This window comes from Callithrix jacchus, chromosome 7 (genome assembly GCF_049354715.1).
Source record: "Callithrix jacchus isolate 240 chromosome 7, calJac240_pri, whole genome shotgun sequence".
Classification (NCBI taxonomy): domain Eukaryota; kingdom Metazoa; phylum Chordata; class Mammalia; order Primates; family Cebidae; genus Callithrix; species Callithrix jacchus.
In genome coordinates, this window is record NC_133508.1 from 18459630 (window position 1) to 18481015 (window position 21386).

General features: G+C 37.7%; 1 protein-coding gene across 4 annotated transcripts in view; it reads left to right on the forward strand.

Annotated features, from left to right (window-relative positions):
- The first annotated feature begins 454 nt into the window (after positions 1-454).
- STAM (signal transducing adaptor molecule) overlaps positions 455-21386 on the forward strand; it is a 74160-nt gene continuing 53228 nt past the window's right edge. For 3 of the 4 annotated variants that reach the window (XM_008999997.5, XM_002750072.6, XM_017974085.4), the window contains exons 1-2: positions 455-715; positions 15062-15146. Coding sequence is in view for 1 of the 4 variants with exons in the window: in XM_002750072.6 (XP_002750118.1) it covers positions 676-715; positions 15062-15146 (125 nt within the window). In the remaining 3 variants the exon portion in view is untranslated. The remainder of the gene's footprint in view (positions 716-15061; positions 15147-21386) is intronic. The other variant, XM_035306880.3, reaches the window with a different exon arrangement.

Below are 21386 nucleotides of genomic sequence, written 5' to 3' on the forward strand. Positions count from 1 at the left end.
GGATGCAGGCCAATCCGTTCAGCTCCAATGACTTCATCCGAGCAAGTTTCTTGTCACCTCACACAGCGAATTAAACTGTTTACCTAGAAGATGATCCAAAGGAATTTCCATTTCCTTCAAGAGGGACTACAAGGTTAGGATAACCGAGAGAGCGAGAGGAAAAAAGGGGCACGGCTCGACCCAAACTCAAGCGGCTTGCTGTCTGCTGGGTCTCCCAGTCACTCCTGGGGTTGTTAGTAGGCTTCAGCACGCCTGAAGGACCCCGTCTCCCGGGGACTACTAGCCAAGGGAAAAGCAAAAAAACACAATAACTAATTCCGCTCTTTTGTGTGACTAATCAAAAGAGAATTCAGGCAGAGGGGGACTCCTTGTTTATCCTTTATCGACGAGGCAGGCTCCGGGCAGCTTTGGAACAGGCAGCGCCGAGGTCGCCCAGATTCCCGACACGCCCCGCGCGAAGGCTTTCTCGGCTCCTTAGCTGTTGCTGCTGCCGCCGCCGCCGCCGTCGCTCCCGCCGCGATTGCTGCGTGTGGGTGAGAGGAGTAGCTGTCGCAGACCGTGTAGAGTCAAGTCTCTGTTTCTCTTTTCGCCTGAGGAGTCTTTCTTCCTCGGTCGAGCCCTGACTCCGGTGCTGTCGAGGGGGAGTCCCCACGGACACCTCGGCACGCAGTGGAGATGCCTCTCTTTGCCACCAATCCCTTCGATCAGGATGTTGGTAAGTGTTTTCGCCGCTCCCTGCCCATTCCCCACCGGACTGCACGCTCACTCTGCCAGCCTGTGCCTGCATTCAGGACCCTCGGGCCAGGGCCAAGGAAGAGCTCGCTCTTCCCCTTTCCTGAGCTTCCCTCCTTCAGAGCTGGGAGGAGGTTGAGGGCTTGGCGCATCGTCTTTGAAGAAATGGGACTCAGCCTGTGAATGGGCCTTGAGCTAGGATTGTAGGTTTCCAAAGAACTACTGAAGGGGTTGGTATAAAGGGCCTGGAGGAGCAGCTGGTGTAGCATCTGGTGCACGGACTGTGCTACTGGAAGAACAGCGAGGGGCTTTAGCATATGTCGGCTAGATTAGGATTATAAACCCTATACCAAAAGTGCTTGCCTTGACAAATGGTAAACGTCTGGAACTTGCAGAATGTTTTAGGTAAGGTTTCTTAGAGGATTTAAAAATCTCTTTGGTAACGGGTACCTGAAGGAGGGAGCTCTGGTTAAGGGTGGACTGTCGAAAATGTTGGGAGCGATGAAGATGAAATACTTGGCAACAGCTGAAACCAAATTGAGGACCTGAGCTTTTGGGCTCTCTTAGGCTAGATTTCTGCCCTTGAAGAAGTATAAAGAAGTGTGGAACAAGTTGTTGAATATGGAAAGGCGTTTGAAATGCTACATTTTTGTTGTTTTCTGAATCACTGGTATTAGGTACTGATCATGTCAATTCAGTAGATTTGCTTTTTGTTTATTTTTTTCTGACTTGAAGATAGTTATGGAAATTTGAGTTTCCAAGGAGAGAATTTTGGTTTAATTTGAACGCACGAAGGAACTACGTTGGCACACAAGTGTGGAATAAAAGCAAGCCAAATCCCATCTCCAAATCCTTTATGGCAGAATTTAATGATTACCGTGGATAAAGTCAACCTTATGAAGTTACTTCATACGTCTTTGTGTATTTTAGTTATGAAAGGTGGATATTGAATGTTTCTTTTTAAACTCTTCCTTCGAGCTTATATAAGACTAGAAAAGGTTCAGTCCTTACCTCTGCCACTTCTTAGCTCACAGTGAAATCATAGGCAAGTTAAATTCTTTGAGTTCTTGTCTTTAAAGAGGGGAAAACACATCATTCCGTTCTGCGGTTAAATGATATAATATGTGTAGAGGGCCTACTACAATGCCTTTCCGTGGTAGGCACTTATTAGATGCTACCTTTTTTGTTCCGGCTTAAATGAATGTCCTGAATCTTAGCAGTGGACAGAACCTTAGAGATCACCGATAATAATGAATTGGAAAATGGCATTTAATTTAATCAGCACACACTACAGGACACAGGGCTCAGTGACATAAGAGATAGAGTGATGAACAACCTAGTTGCTGCTCTCAAGCAGTTTTACCTCTTACTACATGAATCTCTAGGGCAAATACTTAAAACAACTTCTTAATGCTTGCTTCTTCGGCCAGGTGTGGTGGCTCACGCCTGTAATCCCAGCTCTTTGGTAGGATGAGGCGGAAGGATCACGAGGTCAGGAGTTGGGGATCAGCCTGGACAATATGGAGAAACCCCGTCTGTACTAAAAATACAAAAATTAGCCAGGTGTAGTGGCACGTGCCTGTAATCCCAGCTACTCAGGAGGCTGAGGAAGGTGAATCGCTTGAACCTGGGGAGCGAAGTTTGCAGTGAGCTGAGATCGCGCCGCTGCACTCCAGCCTGGGCAACAGAGCAAGACTCTGTCTCAAACAAAACAAAACAAAAAACTGTTTACAGCACCTTTGTCTAGTTTTCATGGTCCTGTATAATTTAGTTAGCTACTACCCAATCACCTTTATATTCTCTGACTTTGTGAAAACTTATTTGCATTGGATTCAGGTAAATTTATTAATGTCAAACCTGTTTCTAGTACCTGTACACCCAGTTCAAACACAGGCACCTTCTTGCCTTTATGCTTTTGCCTTTTGCTTCCGCTTTCTTTTATCTTTCAACATATCCTTATGTATTATGGCCAACTTAGAATCCAACTTGTTATACCTGAATCATTTCCTGATTACTGTAGCAAAGGGTTTCTCAGTAGCAATGTTATTGACAGTTTGGACCAGATGAATATCTTTGTCATAGGGGTTTGTCTTGTGCGATGTAGGGTTTTCAGCCTTATCCCTGGCATTTGTCCACTAGATGCCACTGGCAGCCACCACCTACTCATGATCTTAAAAGTCTCACGACATTGCTAAATGTCCTGGGGGGGGACAAAATACCTCCCAGTTGAGAACCATTACGCTAGTCCACACTAATTTCCACCCTTTTACAAAATCCTCTAATTTATTTTAACATTTTTGTTTTTACCAAATTATTTGACATTAAAGATAGTTATATACTGTATTTTCCTCCTTAGTGAGTGGATGCTGCATAGGAGGTGTTTAGTAAATGTTGAGTTGAGAATGTGTCAGTTGGGTCTGCCCTCTGAGAGTACACTTCTTCAATGAGCAGGATTGTTTTGCTCCAGAAAAGCTGACTTTTTTTTTTTTAATGAGACAGAGTTTCCCTCATCTCCCAGGCTGGAATGCAGTGGCACAATCTTGGCCCACTGCAACCTCTGCCTCCCGGTTTCAAGTGATTGTCCTGCCTCAGCCTCCCTAGTGGCTGGGATTACAGGTGCCTGCCACCATGCCCAGCTAATTTTTGTATTTTTTATAGAGACGGGCCTACCATGTTGGCCAGGCTGGTCTCGAACTCCTGACCTCAGGTGATCTGTTTGCCTCAGCCTCCCAAAGTTTGGGGATTACAGGTGTGAACCACTGTGCCCAGCCGAAGAGCTTACTTTTTAAAGTTACTCAGGTTTCGTATTGGACCGGTAGTTCTCTTCTCACAATCCATGCATTGAAATATTACGAAAGGTTTATCTAAGAAGACCCCTCAGAATCTCCCAATGATAGTCCTTGCACAGAATCCAGTAAACTTCTATATTACTTTTTAATAGCATAACATATAGAATACAGTGTGTAGAATACATTTAATTTTTTCACCAAGTCCACCAATGAGTATGTCATGACATTAAGTAACTCATTTGATAAAATTATTTATCACTTAACACTTGTATACATTTGCACATCTTCAAAATTATCTTCAGTCTTAATCTGAAGCTGAATCAGAAATTCACTGACTGATTTATATAATGTAAGATTTTTTATAAAGAGACAAAATGCTGGTGATAGTGTTTCCCTTGAAGAAACACTGAAGGATGTTACTGGAATGTGAGCTCTATGAGGACAGGGATTTTTGTTTGATTTGTTCACTCCTGTATCCCTAGTCTGTAGACCAGTGTTTGGGATGCTGAAGAACATTCAGTAAACATTTATGGAATAAATGAATCTCACTTTGGACATTATAATTCAGGAGTTGAATTTAGAACAAATGTGTAGATAACTTATTCCATCAAGTTTTTATTTGAAAGTCTCTAGTGATTTCTACCTTGCCAAATCCAGTGATCACTTTCTAGTCCATTTCTTTGTTGATTTCTTAATCATTCCTCTTTTATATACGGTATTTGTTCATGGGATCTCAGGACACCAAACTTTTTCTCATTTTCTGCTTAGCTCCTTTTTAGTTTTTTTTTCTTCTTCTTTTTGCAACTTCTAAATGTTGAGTGCCCTGGGACTCAGTTCCGGAGCCTCTTCTCCTTCCACTTTTTTTTTTTCCTTAGAGTATTAGGAAGCAATTTAGCTTAGTGTTAAGAATTCAGACTCTGGGGCCTCACTGCTTGGATTGAATCCCAGGTTTGCTGCTTACCAGCAGTGTGATTTTGGGCTAGTTGCTTAGATACTCTTGTGTTTCCTTATCTTTAATGTGGAATATAAGGGTAATAATAGTTCTTACCGCAGAGAGTTTTTAAGAGGGTTAATATTTGTAAAGCACTTAAAAAATTTCTGTACTTTTTATTAAGATTTCAAATAGAACCTCATCTAATTTCTTAGCTTTAGATATCCTCCATATTCTGGTGACTCCTGGATTTATGTTCTTACTCTCAGCCTCTTGCCTGAGCTCTTGACCTAGATATCCACTTACTGAGTGTCTCCATTTGGATTCTGCTTAGACTCTAACATTCAAAAATTCAGTTCTTTGTTCTTTCCCCAGACCCGCTCATTCCTTCATCCTTGCCCTTCTCAGTAGACAACATGATTAATATTTCCTGTCACTGAGCTCCAGTGTCTAGGAGTATCATTGATTCTTCTTATTTCTTCACACTTCACATTCATTCTATCAGCAAGGTGTTTTGGCTCTACTTTAAAAATATATCCAGCATCTCATCACCTCTCTGCCCCTCACCATGGTTACCTTACTTCAGTCATCCTTATCTCTCACAGTCTGTGGCAAGAGCCTCCTGGTAGACTTCTTTGTTACCACTCTTGCCTCTACAATCAGTTCTCATTTTCAAAGGCCAGTGCCCTATTAAAAACGTTAATGTCACTTACCTGCTCAGAGCTCTCTGGTAGCTTCCTATCCTACTTAAAGGGAAATGCAAGTTTTTTTATTGGGACCCGCAATATGGCCCCTTCCTGTGTGTCTGACGTGATTATGATCTCCAAACTTACTCTCCTGAATTTCAGGCTTCTTGAGTCTGAACTCTGCAATATCATTCCTGCCTCTGTAACTATCTTGTACTCTTTTCTTTGCCTGGGATACTCCTCCCCCAGGTATTTGTAGGTTTGGATATTCATCACACCCACCATTCAGGACTCTGTTCAAATGTTATTTTCTAAGAGAGGCTTTCCCTAATAATCTTCTATAAAAAAATCTCCATCTTGGGCTGGATGCAGTGGCTCACACCCATAATCCCTACACTTTGGGAGGCTGAGGAAGGAGGATTCCTTGAGGCCAGGAATTGGAGACCAATCTGGGCAACATAGTGAGACCCTATGTCTACAAACAATAATAAAGTTAGTGGCGTGGTGGTACGTGTCTGTAGTTCCAGCTACTCGGGATGCTGAATCCAGAGGATTGCTTGAACGTGGGATCTCAAGGCTATGGTGAGCTATGACTGCACTTTAGCCTGGGTAAGAGAGTGAGATCCTGTCTTTTAAAAAAATAAAAATTAGAAAAAAAATCACATTTACCTCCCCCGACTCTGTTTCTTTGTTCCTTTTTTTTTTCTTTATGGTACTCAGTTACCTGACATTAATTAATTATCTTTTGTGTGGTATGTAGACTCCATCAAAATGAGAACTTTTCATTTTTTTCCCTAATACTTTAGGGATAGTGTCTGGTACATAGAAAGCACTTAATAATCATTTATCAAATAATGAATTATTGATATTTTTCTAGAACATCAGTCTTTGTTTTTTTTTTTGAGATGGAGTTTCGCTCTTGTTACCCAGGCTGGAGTGCAATGGTGCGATCTCGGCTCACCTCAACCTCCGCCTCCTGGGTTCAAGCAATTCTCCTGCCTCAGCCTCCTGAGTAGCTGGGATTACAGGCACACACCACCATGCCCAGCTAATTTTTTGTATTTTTAGTAGAGATGGGGTTTTACCATGTTGACCAGGATGGTCTTGATCTCTTGACCTCATGATCCACCTGCCTCGGCCTCCCAAAGTGCTGGGATTACAGGCTTGAGCCACCGCGCCCGGCAGAACATCAGTCTTGTATTTCTCTTTGGTGTTCTTTTTTCCCTCCAAAACAAATTCATCTGTCAGAAAACTGAAGTTATCTTTCTTAGTCTGGCTCTTCATTTATTATTTGGTAATATATTTGTTTTTAAATCTTTTTTAGATTAATATAGATGGGTTTTTTCCATGTTAGCCAGGCTGATCTCAAACTCCCAGTCTCAAGTCATCTGCCTGCCTCGGCCTCCCAAAGTGCTGGGATTACAGATGTGAGCCACCCAGGCCCAGCCAATTTGGTAGTGTTTTAGTGTTGTAGTTATCTTGACTTGAAAACCAAAAGGCATCTTTGAATCATTTCCCTGCCTCTGCTAAATCATCATATGTCTTTGTTCTATAATAGAATATTTGTGTTCCCAGTCAGACTACTTTTGGCCAATCCACATCCTACATACTTGGATATGTTTTTAGTCTGCTTTGCTTAGTCCAGCCAGCCTCATATATCATACCCAGATTAATCTTAAATGTTAAATGTCACATTCTCCTGAAGTGTGTTGTGTTTTGGGGTTTAAATTGCACCTGCAGCATTTACTATTAGTAAATGGACAGAATATATAGTTGTATAGGTTTAGGACCCCTTTGAGTTCACTTTTTAGGTTGGTAAATAGGGATAAAAATATCCATTATGTGTTGTGGGATGCTATGAGGATTACTTGTGAAAACACATGACATTCTGACTCTTTACCAGAGTTGAGTAGGCTTCATATATCTTAAGTTCAGCATGTTAAAACCATTTGAAACTTTTCTTCTCAGTTATGCTTTTCCTCTGTTTTGATGGTTGGTACCTTAGTTTACTTAGTCATATGAGTCTAGAACTTGGGAGTTGTAATTTTCTGCATTCTAAACAACAAATATATCTTGTCTACCCTGTGCCAGATACCCTGGTACCCAATATGCCCTCAAGGATTCCAGGTTTGATCCCCATTCTCTCAGATGAGTACAGTAGCCTCCAGCTGTTCTTCCCTGCCTCCAGTCTTTCCCTAGTTATTTTCCAGGTGGCTGATGGTGATATTTTTAAAATATAAATGTGCACGTGGCTCCTCTGTTTAAAATATTTCTAGCAAATCTACAGCTTTTACAGTACTTTGAACTTTTCAGCAGGGTATGTAAGGCCTCTTATCTTTGGCTTCTTTGTAACTCTTCCGCCTCACCTTCCACTTTTTTCTTTAAGATGTATTTCACTCCTTATTGGTTTTATAACACTGTGCTTTTCAGATGTGGATCCTCTGGCTTTACATACCTTTTTTGTTCATTAATCCTCAGTAGGTTTGTTTTAAGGAGATGATGCATGTAAAGCACTTAGCATGGCACCTGGCATATAGTGAGCAATGGATACATTTTAGCTCTTTTTATAATCAAGTTAGAAATAGATATGAGGACTATTGGATTCTAAGGTGTGCAGTCAGTTACTGTCAAAACAGAAGAGAAATGTGAAAATTCAGAATGCAGGTATGTTAACGATCTGATATCCACTGGATTAAGAACTTGGATTCTTTGGTTCTTCTGTTCCTATTGTACCTCTACTCCAGGCTGTCCTTTCTCATGCTTTTAGGTTATCATTTCTGTTTTGCCCTCCTCTCTGAGATGCTTCCATGCTGTTCTTTTGATACCTACTTCTTTATCTGGTTAGCAGAGCTTCAGATTGCTTTTCTTTGCAGATACAGTTTCCAGGAGGATCAGCGACATTAGATGAAACATTTTTGAGGAATCGATTTGCAAAGAGGATAATTTCTTTCAGACTTACTTTTCCATTGGCTATTTTTAATGAACCGTTTGTTCCATCTCCAGGCTGACTGAATGGCAGTCCTTTCCCCACAGCCAGAATGTGACGGGAAGTCATCCTGTCAGCGTTTCTCACCTCCCCAGCCTTTTCTTTGACAATTGGAGATTTTGAGAAAAATGAAAAGTAGCTGCTTATCAGAAAAAAGTTCTCCAATCTATTGAAAAGACTATTGAAATTCAAATCAGGCTCTGAGTGTGTTTTTTTCTGGGTACTGCTGGGCAGATTTCTCAATCTCCTCGTTTTGAGTATTAGTGTAAGGATAATGTCAGGATAAAATGAGATCATTATGAAGCTTTGAATTCTTTAGAAGCACGTCTGTTATTTTTGTCGCTCTTCCCTTTCCCACAAACTCTGTTTTTGTCTTAGAAAATAAATAGTTTTGACTTCATTTGCTATTCATGGAACCATGTTATAGGTAGTTTATATTCTTCTGATTAAAAAAAAAAAAAAAACTTGTTCTTTTATAAATGAGGAGAATTGTGCTACTGATTTTGATGATTCTGAGGCAGCCGCAATCAATGATGTGAACAATTTTAGATTTCCGAAGTGGGTTATGTTTCTGATCTATCCATACAAATTTGAGTCAGATACTGGTCCTATTTATGCGTAGGAGAGTAATGAAGGTAGTTCATAATATCTGCTGATAACTGTATCATGTGTTCCTGAGTATATCATTAATACAAGAACTGTAAGATAGTACTCAATTAGTAGGTGATTTATATTTGATCACACAAACTATTAACTTTTTAATAAGTATGTTTCAATATGCTTAGCTGTTACGTTTTTAAATAAGGTGGCAGGTTTTAGATTTAAGTGTTTTCTTTTAAAAAATTCACTTAAAAAAAAAGCCTGCTGCTGGTCTACCAGGCAGTAAGAATGATGAATTAATTATTAAAATGCACTACAGACCAGAGTAATAACATGCTTTCCTTTTCTAAGATGAAGTAAATGTTAAGCTAAGTGATATTGTTCAGAATGACTCACTCAGTACTCTTAGGGGCTGAGTACCTAGGGAGCGGGCTCTGAAACTCCTCAATCAGAGCACTTCCACTTGGGTTTACTGTATATATTGGGTTCTTTGAAGATAAAGTTCTCTTATAAAGTGTTGAATGATGAATAACTTGACTAGTCTTTGTTTCCTAGGAGAGAGCCTCTAAATCCTTGGAATTTTCTGAGTAATAGGAGCATCTTTGTTATTTGTGATAGGCCCCTGGGATAATATTAGGATAATAGCTTATGCTAATAAGATGACTCAGTGTGAGAGCTGGCCACTCACATGTGATTAAAGGATTTCGGCTTTGAGTCATAGGAACTCCTGGGAAGGATAGGGACTTAGAGACTGGATTCCACCATGTGGTCTGTTATTTCATAAATCATACCCATATAATGAAACCCCAATAAAAACTCTGAACACTGAAGCTCAATTCAGCATTCTGGTAGGTGATACACGTTGTGGTGATGCACACTGATGTGCTTGGAGGGTGATGAAGCTTCCTAGCACAGAAGCTTTATGTTTGGGACCCTCCCAGATCTAGCTCTCTACAGGTGGTTGTTTGTATGTAGAGGCCTGCATTCATGGATTCAAACAACAGTGGATCAAACCTTTTAGAGGAAAAAATACCATATGTCTGTACTGAATACATACAGACATTTTTCTTGTCATTAGTCCCTATACAGTACAATTACTTACATAACATTTACAATGAATTAGATATCGTAAGTAATCTAGAGAATTTTAAGTATATGGGAGGATGTACACAGGCTATATGCAAATACAGTGCCATTTTATACCAGGGACTTGAGCATCCATACAAATTTGATATTTGGTCCATGCATTTTGGTATTTGTGGAAGGTCCTGGAACCAATCCCCCCGATGTGTACCAAGAGACAACTGTATAACTCTATTGGCTGGTCCTGATTTATGTACTTTATGATAAAACTCTAATTGTAAGTACACTGCTTTCTGAGTTATTTGAGTTGCTATAGTGAATTAATTGTAAAGGATAGTGGGAACTCTCAGTTTGTATCCAGTTGGTCAGAAGTACCTGGGGACCCTAGCACTTGTGCCCGAGGTTTGAAGTGAAGGGAGTCTTATGGAGAGTTGTGCCTTCAACCTGTGAAGTCTGTGCTGACTGTGTAGTTAGCATCAGAAGTACACTAGCCCTCTGGGTAGTTCTGCATTGCAAAGGGTTTCTGCATTTGAAAGTTAAGTTTGAAAACCATTAAACCAAGTATTATGTAAGGTCAGTGTGTTACTATGGCTTTTTGGATTCATGTCGCAGATACAGGAGTAGTCTGAGCATTTTTTGAGCACTTAAGACTAAGAGCATGGTTAATGAGATAATTCCCCAAAGTAAAACTTGTTGTTGTTATTATTATTATTATTATTATTATTTTGTTGTTGTTTGAGACGGAGTTTCGCTCTTGTTATCCAGCCATTGCTGGAGTGCAATGACACGATCTCGGCTCACTGCAACCTCCGCCTCCTGGGTTCGGGCAATTCTCCTGCCTCAGCCCCCTGAGTAGCCGGGATTACAGGCACGACTTCTTATCATTTTTAAGGGACTTACAATATATTACAAAAGCTTGAACAATGATAGGTAAATTTGAGCTAGTTCTCCTCTTTTCCAAGTCACTTTTACATATTGGTGATATATTAATGTTTTTCAAAAAAGTCCAGTTCTTATTGTTTTATTTCCTTGTTTAAAACTTGGCATTATGATGTTTCTTGAATCAGTACAAACAACTGAGCTAGTATTTTAGGTCTTCATGCTGTTCTCTTATTATTCCAAACTTTCACAAAGAATCTAGGTGGCTGAAATACAGCCACCTAGATTCTTCATTATACTTCTTTTCTTTTTTTCATGACTTTACTTTTTACTTCATTCATTTAATTAGAAACAAATGAATTCATTATTCTGTTCTCTTCTTATTTTCTAAATATATCAGGAAGCCCTACCTGATTATTCTCTATTTTCTTGCTCTGTATTATTTGAAACTTTTTCTAGCTTATATTTAAGTTTATCTGCTTGTTTGATTTCCTTTTTTAGATAGTAAGCTACTTCTGGTAGGGTATGGGATAGACTGGAAGCTTATTCAATTTCGCCGAATATTTCTTCAAATTTTATAATTGTCTGCAAATAAATCGCTTTATTGAGATCATGAACTGTTTGGATCTTTGTATTTATTCTTAGCAAGGAATTAATTTGTGTGAATAACCTGCTTTTGCCCTCTTCTAGGTTAGAAGATTGTAGGGTAGCTAGGTACTGTACCTAACCAATACCCATTTTGTTTTTACTAGATGCTTATTTTAGTTCTCCAGTGGGAGTGACTCACTAGCAGGTGATGCTGTGATATAGAGCATGTATTAATACACCTTTTTGGTCAGTTGGCTGCTTTCTATTTTCTGCTTTTAAACTCGCATGACCTACCTCCTGCTCTTAGGAGTAGGTCAAAATGAGGAAATAAGTGTACTCTGTTGATCTAGACAGCAGGGCATTGAGGAGAGTATGGGAGCAAGAATTTCATTATCACATGGTCAAGACTAACCATTACAGATAAGAAACTTGGTATGAGTCATTTCTACCCTTCCTTCCACCCATCTCTTGTTAAAAAAATGGAGACTGCTATGGAGGATCTTGGTGATGTTATCTTTCAGGATCTGCTCTTTGAATTGCAGTGCTCCAGTCAAGACTGGTTACCCTCTGCTTCTGTATAGGGGTTATTTTGGAATATAATGATTTTTTTAAAGTATTTTTTTCCTCCTACGTATGTTCTTTTTCTCTTAAGTTGCTTCTTTTCTTTCTTTCTTTTTTTTAATCTTCACATTAGAAGATAGTTTTCAAATAGCTTGCTTGTTTGCCCATGATTAATACTGGAGAAATCACAAGCACATTGGCAGTTCTGATCATGTGGTTAGGTCTCATTGACTTCACTGTGGGTTGATCTGATGGGTCATTGACTATGGAATTCTGCCTCCTCCCTTCTCCTCCCCAAAATTACTGTCTTTAGGTCTCTCCTCTTAGGCTGACGTGGAGTCCCCCAGAAAAGAGTCTTCTAATTTCTTGGAGGGTAATGGTGCAAATGTTGAATCAGCCTTGCATACCTGGGATGAATCTTACTTGGTCATGGCATATATAATTCTTTTTATACATTGTTGAATTCAGATTGCTGATATTTTTGATACTGGTGGAAGGTATCCCAGTTACTGGCAGCAAGTCTGTATGGGTCTGCAGCAACCTCAATTCTTGTCTCCTCAAAAGAAAGAATTCAGTTGAGGGGCATAAGGCAGACAGAGATTGAGGCAAGTTTCAGAGCAGACGTGGAAGTTTATTTAAAAAGCTTTACAGCAGGAAAGAAAGGAAAGTGAGTACACTTGAAAGAGAGTGTACTTAGAAGAGTATGTTAATCTCAGTATATTTTGGGATTTTCCAGCTATCTTTCTGTAACTGATTACTAGTTTATTCCATTGTAATCATTTTGTGATTTCTATTTTTTAAGATTTGTCTTGGTTTGTTTTATGGCCCAGAAGGTGGTCTATCTTGGTGAACGCTGCATGTGAGCTTGAGAAGAATGTGTATTCTGTTGTTTTTGGATGAAGTAGTCTATAGATGTCAATTGTCAATTATATACAGTTGGTTGATGGTGGTGTTGAGTTCAACTATGTCCTTACTGATTTTCTGCTTACCTGACCTGTCCATTTCTGATGGTGGCGTGTTGAAGTATCCATGTATAATAATGGCTTTTCTGTTTCTCCTTGCAGTTTTATAAATTTTTGCCTCCTGTATTTTGGCATTCTTTTGTTAGGCACATGCTCATTAAAGATTGTTATGTTTTTCTGGAGAACTGACCCCTTATTATGTAATGCTCTTCTTTATCTCTGATAACTTTAATTGCTCTGAAATCTAATCTGTCTGAAAATAATATAGCTTTTTTATTTTACAAATTTCAGCATGATATATCTTTCTCAATTTTTTTTACTTTTTTTTTTTTTGTTTCAGACAGTGTCTCTGTTACCCAGGCTGGAGTGCAGTGGTGCAGTCTTGCTTGGCTCACTGCAACCTCCACCTCCCGGGTTCGAGGGATCCTCCCATCTCAGCCTCTTGAGTGTGCTCAGCTAATTGTTGTTTTTTTTTTTTTTTTTTTTTGTAGAGACAGGGTTTTGTCATGTTGCCCAGGCTGGTCTCAAACTCCTGGGCTCAAGTGATCTGCTCACACAGCCTCCCAAAGCGCTGGGATTACAGGCATAAGCCACTGTGCCTGGCTTCATCCTTTTACTTTTAATCTCTGGGTATTTTCATGTCTAAAGTGGGTTTCTTATAGACCGCATATAGCTGACTATTGTTTTTTGATTCACTCTGACAATAGTATGTAGGCCATGATCATGTAAAATGACTATTAAATACTTGTGTTAATATCTACTGTATTTGTTACTATTTTCTATTCATTGCCCTCATTCTTTGTTCCCATTTTCTGTTTTACTCTTTTTTTGGCTCTTGTGATTTTCATTAAGCAGTTTACATAAATCCATTTTATCTTCTTTCTTAGTGTATCCGTTATACTTTTTTAAAAACTTTTTTATTTTAGTAGTTGCCCAAGAGTTTTCAATATACATTCACAACTAATCCCAAGTCTGCTTTGAGGTAACATTGTACCACTTCATGACTAGTGCCAATATCTTATAGTAAATTAGAATATTTTTAATTCCTCCCATCCCTTACATCATTGCTGTCATTCATTCTACTTACATGGAAGCATACCTAAGAATATCAGAATATATATAAAATCAGAGGTAATGAATACATTGTTGCTGTTATTTTGAATAAACTATTTTCAGTTAGATTAAGAAGAAAAATCAAAGTTATTTTTGCCTTCCGGTATCCTATCTCTATTCCCTTCCCCTTCCCCTTCCCCTTCTCTTCTCTTTTCTTCCCTTCTTTTCTCTTGCTCTGTCACCTAAGCTGGACTGCAGTGGCATGATCATAGGTCACTTCAGCCTCAATCTCTTGGGCTCAAGTGAGTGATCCCCCTACTTCAGCCTCCTCAGTAGCTGGGAATACAGGTAAATGCCACCAGGCCCAGGTAATTACTTTTTTTTAAAGATGACACCTTGATCTTTTGCCCAAACTGGTCTCCAGCTCCCATCTTCAAGTGATCCTCCTGCCTCGTCCTCGCAAAATGCTGGGATTACAGGCATGAGCCACTGTGCCTGGCCTTTAATGCTGTTTTTATCTTTTGTGTAGATCTAAGTTCCTAACTTACATCATTTTTCTTCTTTGTGAAGAATTTCTTTTAACATTTCTTGCAAGGCAGGTGTATTGCAGTAGATTCCCTCAATTTTTGTTTGAGAAAGTCTTTATTCTTCACTTTTGAAGAATAATTTCTTAGGGTACAAGATAAATAACAGGCAGTTATTTTCTCTGAACACTTAAATGAATATGTTTTTATTTAAGGAGATACATTCAGTCAAAACTTGGTTTTCTTTCCTTCAGTCCTCTCTCCTTATTATCAAAAAAACATATCAACAAAACTAGCTAAATGATTAACTTAATTACCTGAAACATTTTATAAAGATTTACTAGCAAGTAAATAATCTTTTGATAATGAAAATAATATTTCTTATTTTAGTCTTCCTTTTTGCAGACGGTGGTAGACCTATATGTAACTTTTTTATAAAAGAAAAATCAGTGCCTTATGTTTTATACTAAGAAGCAACTGAATTGTGAATAGGGAAAATAATCGCAAGAGATAATGAGGGTACGTCTCTCCTTTTAAAGATAGACATGAAAATAACTAGAATGTTGGCAACTGTTCTGATTTGTTGTTAAGACTTGATGATACTAGAGTTTTGTGATTTAAAGGTGATTATATATCTTATAAAGATTTTAAAAATAATGTTTCTGCAACCCTCTTTACAATCTACAGAGAAAGCAACCAGTGAGATGAATACTGCTGAGGACTGGGGCCTCATTTTGGATATCTGTGATAAAGTTGGTCAGTCTCGCACTGGGTAAGTATTCAGCGTTTCAAAGGATTTTTATTCTTACTTTTTGAAAAACATGAAGGGCCAGGTGCAGTGGCTTGCACCTGTAGTCCCAGCTCCTTGGTAGGGTGAGGTGGGAGGATTGCTCAAGCCCAGGAGTTGGAGGCTGTAGCATGTGATGATTACACCCATGAACAGCCAGTACTCCAGTCTGGGCAACATAGTGAGACCCCATCTCTTAAAAAAGAAGGATCAGGAGGTAAAATACATTGCCATTAAATTTAGTTTAGAAAGAGAATATTTTTATTAGAAAAATTTGAAGAATCATCTCATTTAGGTTATATACCTTTTAACCAGTTAGGGTAACAAACATGACTCGTAAAAAGTTGATACTGTTGGCTGGGTGTGGTGGCTCAAGCCTATAATCCCAGCACTTTGGGAGGCCGAGGCAGGTGGATCACGAGGTCAAGAGATTGAGACCATCCTGGTCAACAAGGTGAAACCCTGTCCCTACTAAAAATACAAAAATTAGCTGGGCATGGTGGTGCACGCCTGTAGTCCCAGCTACTCAGGAGGCTGAGGCAAGAGAATTGCTTGAACCCAGAAGGCAGAGGTTGCAGTGAGCTGAGATCATGCCATTGCACTCCAGTCTGGGTAACAAGAGTGAAACTCCGTCTCAAAAAAAAAAAAAAAAAGTTGATACTGTAATCACCCTCCTTCATATTTTCTTCTGGAATCTAGTTTTTCCACTGATTTTAGAGTCATTCGTGATTCCTCAGTTACCAAGATTCGTGGTTATTTGTCAGTTCTTTTCTCCTTTGTCAGATTTGCAACATTCCACCTAACTAATCACTTAGGTGGAATTGCAAGAATTTTTTTCTTCCTATTGAGAGATTAAAGGAATAGAATCTTAAACTTTTTGGCATTTATTACAGAGCTTTCCAACCAGTACATTGGATTACTTGCTGTGGATAAGAGTGATTGCTTCAGTTCCCAGGCTAACAGCATTTAGCATTAGCAGTTTCATTTACTGCTTTGCGTCACACAAACAGTATTGTTTTATTTGTACACTTTCATGTGAAAAGGATTAGGAAGCACTGCTGCATTACACTTGACTTTTACAGTGGTAATATTGAGCCTTTGCCAGTGTCGTCTTTGCCTCTTCTTCCTTCACCCCTAAATAAAGATGTTCCTAAAACTTTCCCTGATGCATTTTTTTCTAGGATTTTTTTCTTTTGGTCACACAACTTCCAGCTGTCTTTATGTGGATGGCATCTGTATTTTCAGCTCTTCTTTCTCAAGCACTAGCCTTGTGGACAGTGCATTATTTCTGGATGTTCTGTATAAGCCTTCATCTCGCCATGAGAAACCAGAACTCCTGTCTCTTTTTGCTTTAAACCTACTTTCCCTCAGTTTTTCCATTTCTGTTAATGACAAGATGATTCTTTCATTGCGTTTAAAACTTGTCACCTCCCCATTTATTATTTAATTCTGTCCATCTACCTTCATAATCTCTCTCAAAATGTTGACGTTTTAAAGTCTGCTTAATCAAGTTTTTGAGCATGGCCAAAATGGTGCAGAGGCAGTTTTCTTCAGGGGCTGTCTACCATCCACTCTAGCTTTTTTTGGCCCATAATGTTCTCTCCCATGAGGTTCCCAAAGATTCCTCCCAAATGTGGTCCCATCCATCCCCTTTGTTGTGTTTACATTTTAGCATATTGTGACCTGGTTCACTAATTTAATTGAAAAATTTCAACTACTGTGTGTTACATATCATGTTCCCTTTTCTCCATTTTTATTTGCCCTACTTTGGACATTCCTTACCTTGCCTAGGCTGGGAAATAAACCCACTGACGTTTCTTTTCATTTCCATCTCTTTTCTAATTCTTATATCCAGTTGCCATAGAACAGCTGGGTTAATGTTACTCCCTTATCTTCTATACTGAGTTCAGTTTAAACTCCTTAGTCTTCTGAATCATTTTCATTTTTTTCTCTCCTGTATAACATTCATTCAACTCAACTATTTGAGTTCCAGTGCTTTTCTACCTTAGTTTGATGCTTTTGATCCTTCTGTTTCTTGAGGATGGAATGTTTTCCTCTTTCATTTCCCATCTCTGTGTCTCATATCCTTTAAGACCAATGTGGCTATCACTTCTTCCATAAAGCCTTTCCTTACCCCCTTTACTGACAATATTGTGATCCACTGCATCCTTAAAGTACTCTATCAAAACTATTATTTGTGTTTTTTCCTGCATTTTAGTAACTTTTATCTAATGCACTTAAGTTTCTGAGATATAGTAAATCCAGTAGATTTGCTTTTGTTGTGCATGGGAAAGAAGCAAAAGCTTAGTGGTAGAGATCATGTACTCTGGAGGGAGATTGCCTGGGTTCAAATCTTGGCTCTAGCCATTTAGCTGTGTCATACTGGGTAAGTATCTTATCTTTCTGCGCCTTAACTTTTCCAGTTTTCCACATAAGAATAATAATAGTATCATCTTCATAGGGCAGTTGTTGTGACTATGAGATTAGTTTTATCAAGTGTTTTTAACAGTACCTGGCACATGGCTGAATGAGTTCAACTCGGCCCTTTTCTGATTGAAGTCATATTTTGTGACAGTTTCTGTTGAAGACTGGGTACCAACCTAGACCACTTCATGTGTATTTTGGAGATAAAAGTTTTATTTAGCATTACAGCTGCAAAGCTCATCATCTTTCTCTTCACTCTGTTGGTTTCCTTTTTATCTTTATTTTGGCATTTTTCATTTTGTAGATACTTTCTATAATCATTGGGCCAGTTGCTTAAGGTTGTTTGTCAAAAGGCAAACCCCTTTTTACAATTAGAAATATTCCATGTTTTTCCAGTTAAAAAAATCAATTTGTAATGCATCTGAAATTCTGTATCATGTATAACAAAACTGTAGAGATCAGTTAGTTTTTTTATGTTAATATTATTATACCAGAAATGTTTATTATTCTTTTCCCTATTTTATTTCCTTTCATAGTTGAAATTTGCTAATTTATAGCTTTAAAAAATATTTTTCATTTGGCTGCTTTTTGTTTTTATCCAGTATCAATAGGTTGAGATACATGCTCATTGTTTTTTTTTTTTTTTTTAGTTTTTCAAATTTATTTTTAAACTATATACTTTCTCTCAGTATATTCCTTAATATTTGAATTGACAATTGGGGATTTTAATTGACATTATACTAAGTATGAATTTACTTAGGAAGTATTTTCAACTTCAGTAAATTCGATAATGAAGGTGGCTCTGTTTGTTCCTTTAGTCAGTGTTTTTTCCTTTTCTTCTTCCTCTCTCCTTTTTCTTTGTTTGTCTTCCCACTTATTCACTTAGTTTTGACTCCCTTAATAGTTATTGCTCTCTGGTTCTTTTAAATTCCCATTAAGTTAATCTTCAAGCATTTATTGTATGAATAAATGGGATATAGCTTGTTATACCTCTTGTTAATAAAGAGTTGTTTGAAAAGGATTAAATAATAATTCTAATATTATTGAGGTTTTTAAAAAATGTCAGGTCTTCAGTAATTGCTCATATATGCAGTTTCTTTCAAGAATAGTGTTTTACACACATGTCCCGTTCTGTTTTTACTTTTTTGTTCTCCCTTGATAATCTCCTATTAGGAAATGGTGAACATATGGGTCATATAGGACTATCATGGCCTTAGGCACTTTTGCCTTCTTGGGCCCCTGTTTCTGTTAAAAAAATTAAAAATATCTTATGACTACATTGTTTTAAGGAAAAATATATTAGAATTATATATTAAAACATTTTCTCTGAAGCAAAAGTTCATTTTTTTCTTCTTATTTTAAAAGAAACTAAAACATTTTTGTGCACTTCTAAAATTATTGTGAGTCCTAGGCACTGTGCCTACATACCTAATGCATAAGCATGTACAGAATTGGGTTCTATATTCACAGATCAACTTAGTAATAGCAAATTGTTAGGTTTCTTTCAGGTGAGCACTAAACTGTGGAATACTTATGGTGGCATTCCTAATATGTCATTTGTTTTTATTTTTGTGTAAAATATATATAAAATAAAATGAACTGTGTTAAAGTGTTCAGTTTGGTAGCATTAAGTACAGTCACATTGTTGGGCAGGCATGCCCAGTGTCTCCAGAACTTATCCATCATCTCACACTGAAGCCCTGTGCCCACTAAACAACTCATTCCCCTTCCCTCTAGCTCCTCTTAACCATTTGTAATTTGTCTGTCATATTTTAAATCATTTTATAATTAGTATATATGGACAACTTGTAGAAATCTGGTTTAAGTTTAGTAGAAAGCTGTGACTGGACATGGGCTGCTGACAATAGCATAAGAATGTTGAACAGTATTGAAGGCTGCCGCTGAGGTATTCCAAATACCCGATGTGCTTAGAGAAGACTAAAACATGTATGTGGGGTGAGAGGGTAAAGGGGACGTGAGTTTCCCAGAGACAAATTCAGATAGAGTCTTTCAAAGTAGAGGGATGTTGTAGATTGGAATGCAGTTCAGAAGTGATTTGTGATTTGGGCAACAATCTAGATTTAGACAAAAAATTATTATTGCCATTTGGTGTTAGCCTGAATGAAATTTTATAAAGTGCAGTGATCTTTTTAAGAGGACAGATTCAGAGATGGTGGGAGAACTTTAGGAGGAGCATTTCACTTTCAGTAATTTTGTATTTTTTAAATCAAAATGATTTGTAACTAGTAATATATGGTAGAATTATTTAAAGTAATCTGCCTTAGAATTATGGTAGTTTGAAAAATACTCTTAGGTTTAAAGGGGGAGAAAAGCTATTACGGAAGTTTCATTTAGTCAGGATCGTGACCCAGAAACATAGTTCTCGGTGGTGGTGTGAAAAAGTTTTAATTCCTTCTCTTAAAAAGAAAAAAAACCAGACAAACCCATTTTCTTTTCTTTACACATATACATATGTATATGTATTTATGTTTGTTGATTTAAAGAAATGATACATGCTTATATAAAGTATTCTTTTAAAAATAAGCATATATTCACATGGCTCAAAAGTTAAAACAGTTTAAAACGATGAACATTGACAGGTCTAATTCCTATCCCTGTTTCGCTGCTCTCATCTTCTGTAGGTTACCACTTCTGTTTATTTTGTATCTTTCCATTATTCTTTTACACAAATGGGAATACATTTTCCCCCAGTTACATGTAGTAAGCATATTGTATATACTCTTTTGCATTTATTACTTAATTTTTTAATGTGTCCTGCCAATCTTAGAAGTGTATTTTTTTAAGTTTATTAGCATTGGACGAATTTAGAAATTATTTTCTAGTTTAACATCAGTTTTGGTTAGTGTTATGTGGAATATCTAACACATATAATAATTATTGAATAAAAATTAATAATTTTTAGTAATTATCTCAATTTCAGAACACCTACTAGATGTAATCCCTGTTTACTTCATTTAGGTTATAGTTTTTCTTTTTTTTAGCTTGAAATACTTGATTATGCTGAACCTAAAACTTTAACAAACATTCTGAAATTTTTTTCTGACGCTTCAAGATATTCACATGATTTTTAGTATGCAGTTTCCAGTGTATGAGTAACTAGTGAAGAATGCCTAGCCAATTAGGTCATATGATGGGCTGAACAGCCTTCATTTGTTTAGAAATCAAGAGAACTTTCACAATGATAATAGTAGTTTTTTTTAACATGTCTTCACATAAATAATTTTTCTGTGTTCGTGTTGATTGATTTGTTTATATTATCATATGTAAACATAGATGTGAAGGTAGATACTGAATATCCACAATAATAAGTTAAAGTTTTGTAATTGACTTCTAGATTAAGTTTTGCTATTATTTTATATGTTAGCTGTCTTTGCTTAGCTTTAGCCAAAAATATAGTTGACTGAAGGTGGAAAGCATCATGTAATTTTTTCTTTACCTGACTAATGAGTATATTTTGCTACTAAATTTTTGGTTTATTCCAACAGAATTAGATAATATGATAGTCATTACTGATATTTTGTGAAAAATATAAATGTAAGCCTTTGGGAAGGAGTTTGTTAAAAATGTTTTTCCTTAGCTTTGTATTGTTTTGTCCTGGACTAGACTGTGACTATTTCCAACCTTCAGTAGGAAGTTGAAAGAGTATTTCCTGATTTTGTAAGGGAAAAATAATCTCTGATCTGGATATCCTAGAGTTGACAGGGCAGCATCAGGTAGAAAAGATACCTCTTTCAAGTCTTTTTTTTTCCCCCCTATAATCATATTCTCATTTTACAGGAC